General features: G+C 38.3%; 1 protein-coding gene across 1 annotated transcript in view; it reads left to right on the forward strand.

Annotated features, from left to right (window-relative positions):
• CHD7 (chromodomain helicase DNA binding protein 7) overlaps positions 1-13,897 on the forward strand; it is a 191,666-nt gene that overhangs the window by 133,797 nt on the left and 43,972 nt on the right. The window contains exons 8-13 of the mRNA XM_052652070.1: positions 4,954-5,068; positions 8,672-8,755; positions 10,736-10,873; positions 10,970-11,091; positions 11,465-11,708; positions 12,891-13,067. Coding sequence (XP_052508030.1) covers positions 4,954-5,068; positions 8,672-8,755; positions 10,736-10,873; positions 10,970-11,091; positions 11,465-11,708; positions 12,891-13,067 — 880 coding nt within the window. The remainder of the gene's footprint in view (positions 1-4,953; positions 5,069-8,671; positions 8,756-10,735; positions 10,874-10,969; positions 11,092-11,464; positions 11,709-12,890; positions 13,068-13,897) is intronic.

Consider the following 13,897-nt stretch of genomic DNA (forward strand, 5'->3'; position numbering starts at 1 on the left):
TGCTAAAAAATAGCTTTCCTCTCTGATGTTATAGTGCTCTAAAGGAAGTTAAAATTTCCATAAAATGAAAACTTTTTGTTAACCTTTCATTTTGACATAATTTTGAAATAGATTTACAGAAAAATTGCAACAGCAGTACAAAGAATTCCTGTGTGGAGTCTTATGTTACTCAGGGGTCATAATCCCTTACTGTCATGGCATAATTTCCTGTGCTCACTTGATCCCAGACCTGTCCAGTGGAAGCCCATCAGGCTGTTTCCTCCCTCGCTTACCTTGTCCCTGTCCTTCTTCGAGCACTTCCTTAGTTTCTGGCACCAGAAGATGTTCCTGACGCATCTCAAAACTTCCTGTTCAAGTCCTGGAATTGGTCCTTTCTCTTTGGAGCCTTGGTTGTTTTTACTGGAGAAGAGCATTTAGAAACCAAGGTTTAACTAGGTGTGTTCACTGCCACTGGGGAGTCATTGCTTCTGGGCTTAGGAAGGGCATCCACGTGCCTGTGTGTATGGTAATGCATGTATGTATGACATATACACATACATGTTACACACACACACATAAATGTTCATTGTATACACCCACACATTTCTGTCTACCTGCCAACCTGCCAACAAGGAAGAACAATGTCTTTATAGTGATAGTTCCAATTTTATTTCAATGCCACGGGATTCATTCTATTCTTTCCCCTTCTAATATTAATAACTCTCTGTTTTCTACTGTGAGAAACCTGTCACAGTAGACATATGATCCATAATATATTTTCTGTGATCCATAATATATTTTCTTATTTGTCAATCCTGGAATATGTAAGAAATGGATTCAGAATTATTAGACCATATTTATGTGAAAAACAAGCCTGCTAGCTTCATTCAGTATTTGTTAGCATTTTTTGTTGTCTAAGTGCTTTTTCTAAGTGCTTCTTGGTCAGATTAGCCCTTCTCCTTCCTGCCCCGCTTCAGTGGGATGTTATTTATTTGATACTCAGTTTGTCTTATTATGGTCTTCCCTGGTAGCTCAGACGATAAAGAATCTGCCTGCAATGCAGGAGACACAGGTTCGATCCCTGGGTCGGGAAGATCTTCTGGAGGAGGGGATGGTAACCCACTCCAGTATTCTTGCTTGGGGAACCCCATGGGCAGAAGAACCAGGCGGGCTACAGCCCATGAGGTCACAAAGAGTTGGACACACCTGAGTGACTAACACTACTTTTGGCTCGTTAGTTTCTGTTTGTATTTGTAATCCATTTTAGGCCCCACCCGGTCTGTGGGGTCGCACAGAGTCGGACACCACTGAAGTGGTGTAGCAACAGCCATCCTTTGATTTTTCTTTTTTTTGGCTTTTTTTTTTTTTTCAAGTTCATGAAATACTAACATGCTTCAGTAGTCAGAATTATATACAAGACGATACCCAAAGAAATGCCATCCTCCCTTCCTTTCCACCCCATTCCTACTTACCTTCTCATTTATCTCAGATTTATCCTTCCTGTAATTTTTGGCATGAATATGGAGATAGGTAAATCGATAGGTTGGTTTATTTTATATGTTATTTCCCTTTCTTTCTTAAGCATGAAAGAATATCATCAATACACATTGGCACTTTGCTTTTTTCACAATACTATGAGTACTACGTTACTCAAAATCAGTTCATAGGGTCTTCCTCATTCTTTGTTACAGCTGCCTAGTACTCCACTGCACATCTGCGTGATAACTTACCCAGCCAATCTCCCATGTGTGCTGGCTTGTAAATGGCTTCTGATATGTTATAGTTACAGATAATGCTGCAATATATATTTTCATGCCTACATATTTTCGAATTGTTGGAGGCATAGCTTCAGGGTGAGTTTTTAGAACTGGGATTGCTAGATCAAAAGGCAAACATAAATGCACTTCTCCTAGGGAATTTTGCAATGTCTAATAGTTCTGTTTGCATTCCTACCAATACTGTGTGAGATCACGCATTTCCACACAACATTTCCAATGTAGTATGTATGTGTGTATGTGTGTTTGTGTGTGTGTTTGTGTGTGTATGTGTGTTTGTGTGTGTATGTGTGTTTGTGTGTGTATGTGTGTTTGTGTGTGTATGTGTTTGTATGTATATGTGTGTGTGTTTATGTGTGTGTATGTGTGTGTTTGTTTACTTTTTGTGGGAAATTGTATTTCAGTGTGGTTTTAAGTACCATTTTCCTTTATTGTAAGTGATTTAGAACTTCTTTTCGTAAGTTAGTTATGTGTTCAGATCTTTTGCCCAGTTTTCTGTTGTGCTTCCTTCCGTTTTTAACAGTTCTTTATATGTATGCGGTATTAGTCCTTGATCTATATTATATATTGCAGCTATCTTTTCCCAGTTTTAGTTGTCATTTGACTTTATTTATTGTTGTGTATAGCATTGTATTTTTTTTTAAGTTTTTTATATTCCGATTTGTTTGTCTTTCCTTTTATTAGTTCTTACTTTTGAATCGTAGTTGGAAATCCTTTCCCTACCCCTGGCTAAAGAGGAATTTTCTGTGTTTTTCTGTAATATTTGCATGTTTTTATCCTCTCTGTTTCGGTTCTTGATTCACGTGGTACGTGGTATAAAGCATAACTCTAATTTTATTCTTTTCCAGATATTGTTGTTTCAGCATCATTATTAAAAAGTCCATCTATGCCCTGGTGATTTGAGGTGCACTTTATCATAAACTGAAGATACATATTTATTGGGTCCTGTCTGTCTTTACTCTAATCCTTTGATCTGTCTCTTCACAAGTTATAGCATACTATTTTACTTATAGAGGCTTTATAGTATTTTGTTATCTGGTTTATTGGAGTTTCCCCTGACAGTTCCTTTTTATGGTTTTTCTGGATGTTTAGCATGTTCATGTTTATATATAAATGCAGCATTCACTTGTCTAACTCCATTAAAATAGTTGTTTATATTTTTATTTACATAAATACAAATTTATTACTTCTTATATTGAGTCTTGCTATCTGAAAACAAGGATGTCTTTCTTGGCTCAGCTTGCTTTCTGTGTCTTTTAGGAGGATCTTAAATGCTTCCTTATACAAGTTTCACATGTTCCTTATTAAATTTATTACTAAGTATTTTTTCTCTGTTGATACTATAAAAGAGGTTTTCACTATCATTATTTCTTCTGTTTTATTTGTGTAAATGGGGACATTTGACTTCTGTCTGTTAATTTTATATTCTGCTATATAACTGAATTATTTTATTTTATTATTTGAATTAGTTTCCTAATTGATCCTCTAGGGTTTTCCAGTTACGCAGTCATATTGTCTGCAAATAGAGTTCTTATTTTCCAATTACCACTCCTCTTATTTTCTCTCATCTAACAGCATTGGCCAATGCCTAGAATGTGATATTGAACAGTAGAGGACATATAGGTATCCTTGCCTTGTTTCTGATCCTAGTAGAGAAGCCTGTGGTTTTTCTCCATTTAGTTGGAGCTGATTTCACTGCCCAAAATTTCAGCCTAGTTTGCCTGAGGGAGGGCAGGGCTGGACCAGCTGTTGAAGGGCCTGCATCTCCCTCATGGCCGGCCTGGCGACACTTTTAAAGGCATGTGCACCTCAGCCAAGACAAAGGTGCTAAGTGCTCACATACCTTTTTCTATCCAGTAGTTAGGAAACTAGACTAGGTGATGTTTATAATATTTGGTTTTGGTTATAACAGTATTGCATGTTATTTATTGAAAATTTGGAAAATACAAGTCAAAAGTAAAAAATATTTACAGTCTTACCGCCCAGAATGATCACTGCTAGAATTTTGATGCGTTTTCATTGAGTCTTTTCCCTTGAGTGTGTGTGTGTGCGCGCGCGCGCATACAGGGCGTCTATCAATTCATATCTATACAAGGCATATGTATTTAAAATCCTTATCTCCCTCAGTCCACTGTAGGACTAAATTTGTCCTACCTATGAAAATGCATATTAGATGTTAAATGAATAAAAATGATATGATATTTAATGTCATCAGCCTTTTCCATATCATTAATCATTTTTTGAAAGATTTTTGTAGTGGCCACATAATTTCTAAGAGTAGTAGTATCTTGATTTTGAAAGCACCTCATTTTTTAAAATGTCATCACTAAAAAGAGAAATAAGAGACAGGCAAGGTTATAGGGATGTGGGGTAGGGAGAGGATGATAGTACTAAAGGATATTGAAATAACTAAATGAAAGAATGTCAAAAAGGTACTATACAACATTAGCTGTATACCTGTGAGTCTTGGGGATGAAAAGGGAAAGGTGGGATGGGGAGTATTCAAGTTCAGGTTAGAGAAGACACAGCAGCAGCTGCTCAGAGGTGGTGAGTCTCAACAGAAGAGACTAACCAGTGAGAGAAGAGAGTAGGCATTGGAGAGTGAAGAATTCACAAGGGACCCCAGGGGGCGTCATCTCAGAGCTCCTGGCAGAAGGACTAACAAGGAGAGGGCTGGGGGTACTGATGTTCTAGAGCTGGGTGGGGGTGTTCCTTTTCTCCCCGGTTGTTTTAGAAGGAGGAAATGAGGTTTACCTTTGCTATTTTAAATTTGAATTCTTTAAACTTGACAGAAACCTTTTATTTCTCAATTTAATGATAAAAAGCTCAAAACAAATCCATAATTAAAGCCATCTTGTAGGGCTAATTGTTTTGTATTGGAGTAAAATCCATTCACTTATGAAAACAGCCTGTTATTAGGTCTTTTTCCTTCTTTCTTTCTTTTTAATGGGAAATGGGTAAGAGAACTGCAGACCCAGCACAGAAGGCAAATTTTAGTATCTGTTATTGATTATTTTCTCTTATTCTTAACCATTAGTAGTTATATTGAAATGTGGCTCAGCAGCCTCTATGAGTAAGTAATTAAACAGGTTATTCTGTTAGTCATCTGTGTAGTTGATTTTGTGGGGAGAGTGATAATGAACATGTATCATAAAGATCAATTATTTTCTGTTTCAAGCATATCGTTTTATTTTTTTAGCTCTTATCTTCATTGTCAATGGGCGTCTATAGAAGATCTGGAAAAAGATAAGAGAATTCAGCAAAAGATTAAGCGATTTAAGGCAAAGCAAGGCCAGAACAAATTCCTGTCAGAGGTATGAAAAACCTGGTTAATTTTCTAAAGTATTTACATTTTTATTTTTATTTTTTAAAGTATTTACATTTTTAAAGTGTTCTAAATTTTGAATTTCACGTCAGCATATTATTAAGAGAAACTAGTTTGCCTCATTTGGTCCTGTTACTTGCATATTGGTAACTGGTTATTGCTAAAATAATTTGTAAACAGGAAATTTCTCATTTTTCCTGTTGCTTAGTCTAGAAGATAACTGGTCCTTCTGAGATTATGTGGAAATATAGTGGTATGATTCAGTCTTGTAATGGAAGTACACTTAGTAGACAGTGAAAAACTAAGTGGACACAAGGCAGGTAAGGGACTCTCTTAGCCCACAAGTTAAGGCTTTGCTTTCTGCTGCGGGAGGTACAGGTTCGATCCCTGGTCAGGGAGTTAAGATCCCACCTGCCTTGTGGTGAAACAACCAGAACATAAACAACAGAATTAATATGGTAAAAAGTTTCAGTAAAGACTTTAAAAATGGTTTATATCCAAAAAAAAAAACTTAAAAAAAAAGTTTAGCAGATTAAAAACTCAAAACCTCTACAGTTAGTATTAAGTTCTAGGATGTAAACGTTTATTTCGATTGGGGAAGGTGTGTGACATTTCTCTTGTTAAAGTCAGAGAGTTTGCTGACCTTCTTTTCACAGATGATACGCTGTGGTACAGGAGTTGATATAATATCTAATATCTTTACCTCCCTCCCCTTTATCCTAGTTTATCAATTAAGATAACGAGGTACCCATACTTAGAGCTTCCCTGGTGACTCAGACAGTAAAGAATCTGCCCTAGTGTGGGAGACCCGGGTTCAATATCTGGGTCAGGAGGATCCCCTGGAGAATAGAATGGCAACCCACTCCAGTATTCTTGCCTGGAAAATCCCATGGACAGAGGAGCCTGGCAGGCTACAGCCCATGAAATTGCAGAGTCGGACGTGACTGAGCAACGAACACTGATTGACTGACTAATATCTAGGGCAGGAAAGAATGCCTGCATAGTTTAGGAAGAGCCACGGTTCTCTTCCAGCATAGTCAGTTACGTAAACAAGGCTCTCGCGGGCTGCCTCCAGGGGTCCCTAGACCCGTTTGCTTTCATTTATAGCCTCAAGCAGATAAAAAGAGAAACCGTCACACTGAAAGACTAACCTGGCCGACTCATTCGTTTTCCTCTCCATGAAGGAGTTTAACAGAATGTAAACTGTTAAAAAAAGTGTGAAATTGGATGGAAAATCATACCTGTTTCATGGCCAACTTCACAGCCCGACCCCTTGTTGGAGATGGGGGAGGGGGGTCACAGACCAACGAGTGTGCAGTGCTTTTATGTCATAGAGTCCAGACTTATCCTCTCAGGTAACAAATCTGGGGTCTCCTGGAATCTGAACTCCATGCCCCCAAAGGCGTAGTGTAAACTTGGCCACCTGATGCAAAGAGCTGACTCATTGGAAAAGACCCTGATGCTGGGAAAGATTGAGGGCAAGAGGAGAACGGGGCAGCAGAGAATGAGATGGTTGGTTGGCATCACTGACTCAATGGACATGAGTCTGAGCAAACTCCAAGAGACAGTGAAGGACAGGGGAGCCTGGTGTGCTACAGTGCACGGGGTTGCGAATAATCAGACATGATTTAGCGACAGAACAACAATTACAAGATTGAAATACATTATCTTCCTGGTAACTTAGTAACAGTAAATCTTAAGCTTTGTCCTAAATAGGAGCATAAGCTTGTGTCTGAAAAGAGGATCTGAGGGTTAACAGAGAAGGATATCAATTCTTGATCCTTTACACACACACACACACACACGCAGGTGTGCTCACACACATACCTGTCCTTTGTCGTGTCCTATAAATGGTCCTGGCTTCAGGCACCCCCCAGTTCTGCTACTTTGAAATTTTTAGTCATGACCACTATTGCCTTCTCTGATTCACCTAGCTGCTGCTGCTGCTAAGTCACTCCAGTCGTGTCCGACTCTGTGCAACCCCATAGACGGCAGCCCACCAGGCTCCTCTGTCCCTGGGATTCTCCAGGCAAGAACACTAGAGTGGGTTGCCATTTCCTTCTCCAGTGCATGAAAGTGAAACTTGAAAATGAAGTCACTCAGTCATGTCCAACTCTCAGCGACCCCATGGACTGCAGCCCACCAGGCTCCTCTGTCCGTGGGATTACTTAGGCTTCCTTTTAAGTCACTGCAACTAAAACTCTATTCAGAAAAATTATTGAGACTGGAAATCACAGGTGTGCTGGCATAGATTACTTGCTTGAAGGATAAACATGTTTAGGAGTAAAGTTAAGGATTTTAATTCAGATTTAATAAAGGATTCTGTTTTAAGAACAAGTTGCCTTAGAGCTTTTATCATAAAATCCTAGTTTGTGGAAAGGTTTAGTGTTTGTGCTCTACATGCATAATACGTAGATACTGGGCACCTAAATCTAGAAGCTTTGACAAGCCAATGCATTTAATATATTAACACTTCAAATTAACAGTGTTTCAAAGGTTTTTGTTGCCTTAGTCATGAACTCCAGGTAAATACCCGAGGCAGTTGAAACACACTCTTGGTGTTTCTGGGTTTTGTTTCATGATTCACAGTCCACAGCATCCAAACTGGGTGCATTAAGTGGACACAGGACCCCAGAGGATGTTTGTTATCCTGAAGTTGACTGTAACCAGGTGGCTCTTCAACCTGCAACTTTGGGGACGTGGACAGTATCTAATGTTTTTGCAAAGCATTTTAATGAAGTTATGTTGCTGATAAATTAATCTCTGGGAACACATAGTAATGTGTCTTTTTTTTTCTAACTTATCTGACTCTGACTTCTTTAAAGTATGGCTTAATCTGTAACTTCCCTTTGAGCCAAATTGTCTTCTTTTACGTGAGATCAGTTTGCAGACAAGCAGCGTTACTTCTGTAAAGACTGTTAATGTCTCAGCTAGAGAACCCAATGTTTAAAGCCTCATTTCTTTATCCTCAATACTTTTAGCCAAATGTTCTGTGTTCAATACAAATAAATCATGTGAGAACACTTTGATGTATGCCAAGATTGTATTCAGATAAGGTACTAATACTGATTGGCAAAGGTGACCAAACAATATAAACTCCGTTCACGCTTAAGTGTGGAATTCACTGGTTTCAGTGTTTTTAGCTTTCGAATAACATTCTGCAAATGATGCTATAAGGCATCAGACAGTTACAAGACTCTGGTAGCACTTACTGTGCACAGTTCTGATCTTTTTTGCAAACTACAGTCTCAAGAATGCTAAATGCATTGTGTGCCATAAGCCTTTTGGATTGCTCATTAGTGAATTGTAATTTCACACTTGATTTAAAATATTCTTAAACATTCTCTCACAGTAAAAAGGTTTCACACAGTAATTAAAAGACCCAGTTAACAAAGTCTGAGAACTCTTGATTTCCTCATGGGGAGTGATTTTGCTAAATTATAGCATTTCAATTAATATAACAGACCTTTGCCAAATATAAATTTTGTATTGCTGTGACCCCAAATAGTACTGCCTGATGAAAAGTGAAATAGTGTTTATTCTTAGGAGTTAAATAAACATTTTAACTTTCTTTTTCTCCCCTTTGGTGTAGATTGAAGATGAGCTTTTTAATCCAGATTATGTGGAGGTTGACCGGATAATGGACTTTGCACGTAGCACAGATGACCGGGGAGAGGTAACAGAAGACCATTTGTCTTAGGGGGCAGTGGCTCAGACCGCCTACGTGTGTTTATGGAGAACCATCATGAATTCTCAAGATCTGGTCCTGCTCACAGCCTTGTATTATGACACACTTGGTCGAAACCAAACTGAAATGTACTAACTTACTATTAGTTTGGGGACTTAATAATCACAGTAAAAATGTTGCTTGTTTTAGTCTGAGAGCTTTTTAAAAGAAATCAGTTTTCAATGTGAAGCAGAGAGCACTGACACTTTGCACAGTTCCAGATACGATCAGTAAGGAATTTACTATATTTTGGTGTAAATCTGTTATGTAGCACGAATTCTGCTTATAAGAGTGCCCTTGTAGCAAAAACGCAGTTCAATGTTAAGTAACAGAAGACATCGCTAATGAAGTTGATGGACCTCATTTAACACGGTACATGGAGGATGCTATAGAATCCTTCTTTTTGTGAGATCTGAGTCTCAGCATGCCCGTTTTGCTTTGAAGAACCCAAAGAGGTTGTAAAGGGCAGTTGGTAGGGCACCCTACTCATCGCGTAAGAATAAACACGCGTCTAGTGACTTCTGAGCATTGTGTCTTAGTAAGGATATGCCTACTCACCGTGAGGTCTGTCACTTAGCTTTTTCTTGTAAATTAAACTGCATAAAGTGTTTGGATGTTTGAATCTTGCTTGTCTAGTGAGAGTCTGCAGTGAAGTCCCATTTTTAATCCAAATTCTGTATCACAAGGTCCATGATGTTTCAAAGACCATATCTGTAATACAGTGTTTACCTTTCTAGTTTTGCTTAGTTGTACTTAAAAAAAATTTTTTTCCCCCATATTTTATTTATATAGTACAGCAAATGTTTGTAACATCACAGCCAGGTCAGAGCCTTGGTCTAAATTTAGCTGAGATTTATCGATTTACTATTAGTTTTAGGGCTTAATAATCGGTACCTTTGTCCTAAAATGAAGATCCAAAAACCCAAATGTTTTCTAGAAGAAAGGCAAAGGAGATCTTCTTGGTCTGCATTACCCAAGGTATTTTGCTCTCCAGTTTTCTAGAGCTCAAACACATTACTTTAAAGCAATTGCATGCAGACAGTATTCCTTTAAGAAAAAAGAAGAAATTCTAATAAGTTCAAACCTGTTTCTCATTGTTTAAGAAAGTAGCCAGTTAGGTAAATATGTAAACACACCAAGGTAAGTTACCCTGTGAGTCTGAATCAGTTGCCTGATGATCACACAGATAAGAATAAGATTCAGATTCAGTTTTGTTATTTACTAGCTATTTCTATATACTTTTTGGCTTTTGAACATGACTTAACCAGTGGCTTAGATAAAAATCAATTTGTTCTGACAGTATTTAATATTACAGAAAGTCCCCTACATACGAACCTTCAAGTTGCAAATTTTCAAAGGTGTGAACGTGTGTGTGCATGTCCAGTCGCATAGGTTAGTTCATGTGTCTGGCATATGTTGTCATGTGTGTGCATCCTCGACAGATGGTTGACCTTTTGTGTACTTTACTGCTGCACAGTACTGTTACAGAGTACAGTAGCTTTATTTCAAACCCGGGATGTTTGGAAGCAAGTGTAAAAGCAGAGGTGTATATAGCTTATTGTATTAGTTGGCTACGTCCCAGGTGGCGCAGTGGTAAAGAATCCACCTGCCAGTGCAGTAGATGTGCGCGCGCACACACACACACACACAGACACACACACACACACACACACACACACACAAGCTGGGTACTTAGGCTAACTTTGTTGGACTTATGAATGCACTCTTGGAATAGAGCTCGTTCATATGTGGGGACTTAACTGTATTTTCAGTTCCTTTAGACACTAACCAAGGGCTCCTCATTCGACGGTGACAGTTTTAAAACGTCTCCCAGCTCCGTCTCGCTGTTGCTGGGGTAGTGTCTGTCAGTAAGTGAAGTAGAGTGCATGTTTTTCATACATCATTCTGCTGTGTTTAAACCCGGCCCAGCCTGTGACTCACTATCTGGTGAAGTGGTGCTCACTGCCTTATGAAGACAGCACATGGGAGCTGAGGCAGGACATAGACCAAGCCAAGATTGAAGAGTTTGAGAAGCTCATGTCCCGGGAGCCAGAGACAGAGCGTGTGGTGAGGACTGGCGGGTGGTGGAGGGTCGCATTTGCACACAGCCGGGTGGTGTGGTCTGTGAGAAACCACTAACGGGATTTCCTGTATTTGAAACAGGAGCGACCCCCTGCTGATGACTGGAAGAAATCGGAGAGTTCCAGGGAGTATAAAAACAATAACAAACTCAGGGAATACCAGTTGGAGGGAGTAAACTGGCTACTTTTCAATTGGTACAACATGTATGTAAAATGCATTTTTCTTCACCTTTTAAAGAAAGCCTATAATAGCTCTTCTGCAGTTATTGAGAGTATTGATCAAATATAGCAACATTTTAACTCGCTAATAAAAATTATTTAAAAAAGCAAACACTGGCAGTATGCTTAATATTTGTCTAATTAGCATGTACTAATGTAGAGACTGATTGAAGTATGTGGAAGTAATTTTCTGTGTCTCCGAACATTTTGTTTGAAAAATGTATCTCATTGTATTTAAAGAAGCATTTAAGGCATGCATTTATGAGTTTAATGGATATATACACTTACCTTGTGACAAGAAAGCGCTGTCTTGTATGTGTACTCATGAAAGTTTCCTTGTTTTATTTCCCTCCCAAAGGCGAAACTGCATTTTAGCAGATGAAATGGGTTTGGGAAAAACTATCCAGTCCATTACATTTCTCTATGAGATATATTTGAAAGGAATCCATGGCCCTTTTTTAGTGATTGCCCCATTGTCCACAATCCCCAACTGGGAAAGGGAATTCCGGACCTGGACAGAATTGAACGTGGTTGTGTACCATGGGAGTCAAGCTAGCCGTCGGACCATTCAGTTGTATGAAATGTACTTCAAAGATCCCCAGGTAAAGTGTTTTAGGCGGACAGTCCTTACACGTAGGGGTGCTTTAACACATTGAATGTTCAAATGGTTTTCAGACCTTTTGGGGGAATGTCTAGATTTTTCAGAACTAAAGAAATTTTGTTTAGATTTCTTACCCAATTTATGTTTGGATTATAATTCCTTATCTTATGACGACAGGTCTTCCTTTTTATAGCCTTGGTCTTTCTAATTATTAGAACACATGAAATTATTTTTACCTTGGATGGCTGCTGAAAATCATTCAATGCTTTGATAGCCTAATCTGGTTTATTTTTTAAACCCTAAAAGAAAGTGAAACCAAAAAAGAGTTATTAAATGGAAATGGGAAGCATATTGTGTTCTTTATTGTTTCTAGAAGTGAAAAATATTAGGCACCTAACATTAACTGGTGCATTGAATATACCCAGAGGGAATAATTTATACTTTGGCTCTTAGTAGCAGTTGCTATGACTTTTAACTAATTCTAGTTATCTGTATGAAATTATCTTTGATGTTGACCCTGAAGCATTATAAGTGACAGAGAAAGAAGAACAAATAGTATGTGCTATAATAAAATAGTTTTAAGCAATAGGTGAAATGCAAGTCCTATAACTGGAAATAGGACAGAGTTTTGTGTTCTATATTTATTTGCTTTGAATGTAAAATCTGACCTACAATTACTTAAAGGAGAAGAATATTAAAATGTGTTTTGGTGTTGATCTTTACATTTGGAAAGTTGTTGATAGTTCTGTCCTGAGTTGAATGCTTTTTTCATGTTGGCACGTTAAAAGTGAAAACTAAGTTACAAAATGAAAAAAAAAAAAAGGTTTAAAAAGTAAAAACATTTTTAAAACGTTGCCTTAGTACATAGCCCCTCTGGCCTTTTGCCTGTTGGAGTCTATAGGATGTAACTAGAATAGGCACACTTACTGCATCTTATCTATAAAAAAACTGGATTGGAAATTTTACCAACAAATTGCAAAACTTCCTTAAAAAAGGAAAGATTTTAAAACTCTGTTGTACCGTAAGAGCTTAAAACCTCCAAAAATACCTTGAAAATAAAGTATAAATAAAGGTGTTCCCAAAAGGATAAACATATATGTATATCTCTTATGCTATTTATTCATCCTTAAAGTTATTAATGTAATCTTCAATGCTAAACAGTAACGCAGAGTCCTTATTATAGGGTCGAGTGATAAAGGGGTCATATAAGTTCCACGCCATCATCACTACATTTGAGATGATTCTGACCGATTGTCCTGAGCTGCGGAGTATTCCCTGGCGATGTGTAGTCATCGATGAAGCCCACAGGCTGAAGAACAGGAACTGCAAGCTCTTGGAGGGACTCAAGATGATGGACTTGGTTAGTGGTCATATTGGTGCTTCCCTTGAACTTGGATAACATTGTTAACCGACTCAGTATTCCTGATGCTCTGAGTCCGGCCAATCCCTTTGAAGGGTGTTTGCAAAGCCTGTCAAATCCTGTGACATGTTTGCTCCTGAGTTTACTTAAAAGTTGCTGCTGTCTTCCTGATTCTTCTGTTGTTGGCTGGTGTCTTTGTACACTTGTTATCACAGCAGAGTGTGTTCATGATACTTCCGCTGAGTTTCAAGTGTCTGCTTTTCCCTTCTGTTTGTAAGTACTGCCACATTGTAAGCCATTGGGCCAAACTTTAGCTCCATGATGATGATCCAGTTATATTCTAGGGCTTGTAGGTGTAGTTTTTCTCTCTAAGTTGAGTGGATATTTGAAATTGGCCCAATTTGTCCAGACACTTAGAAGTTCAGTGCATGAGAAGGCCTTGAATTTGATCTGGAGTTTTAGACCAGGTCTGTTACATACTCTTTTCCCAAGAGATGGTCAGGACTTCGTGAGTAGACTGTTTTAGATTTTTTTTTTCCCCCGGTAGGAGTATCTTGGGATAACATACTGTGGCAGTGGTTGGAGTTTGGTTGGCTTTCCTCACCGCACTGCTGCGTGGTCTTCTAGCAGACATTATCACATGACTCTGTCACCCTCAGGCCTCTGTTCACTCTGTAGTTTACAGGATGGGTTTTGATCACTTGTTTTTATTTTTAATGTACATTTCAGAAGCAAAGATATTGTTATTCAGCATGTCTTAGATGTTTAGATGAGTTTTTCAAAGGTACAAAAAGATTTTTTAAATCCTTTAATGTTGACTTCTATAGATT

Source organism: Budorcas taxicolor, chromosome 14, assembly GCF_023091745.1.
Source record: "Budorcas taxicolor isolate Tak-1 chromosome 14, Takin1.1, whole genome shotgun sequence".
NCBI classification, from domain to species: Eukaryota; Metazoa; Chordata; class Mammalia; order Artiodactyla; family Bovidae; genus Budorcas; species Budorcas taxicolor.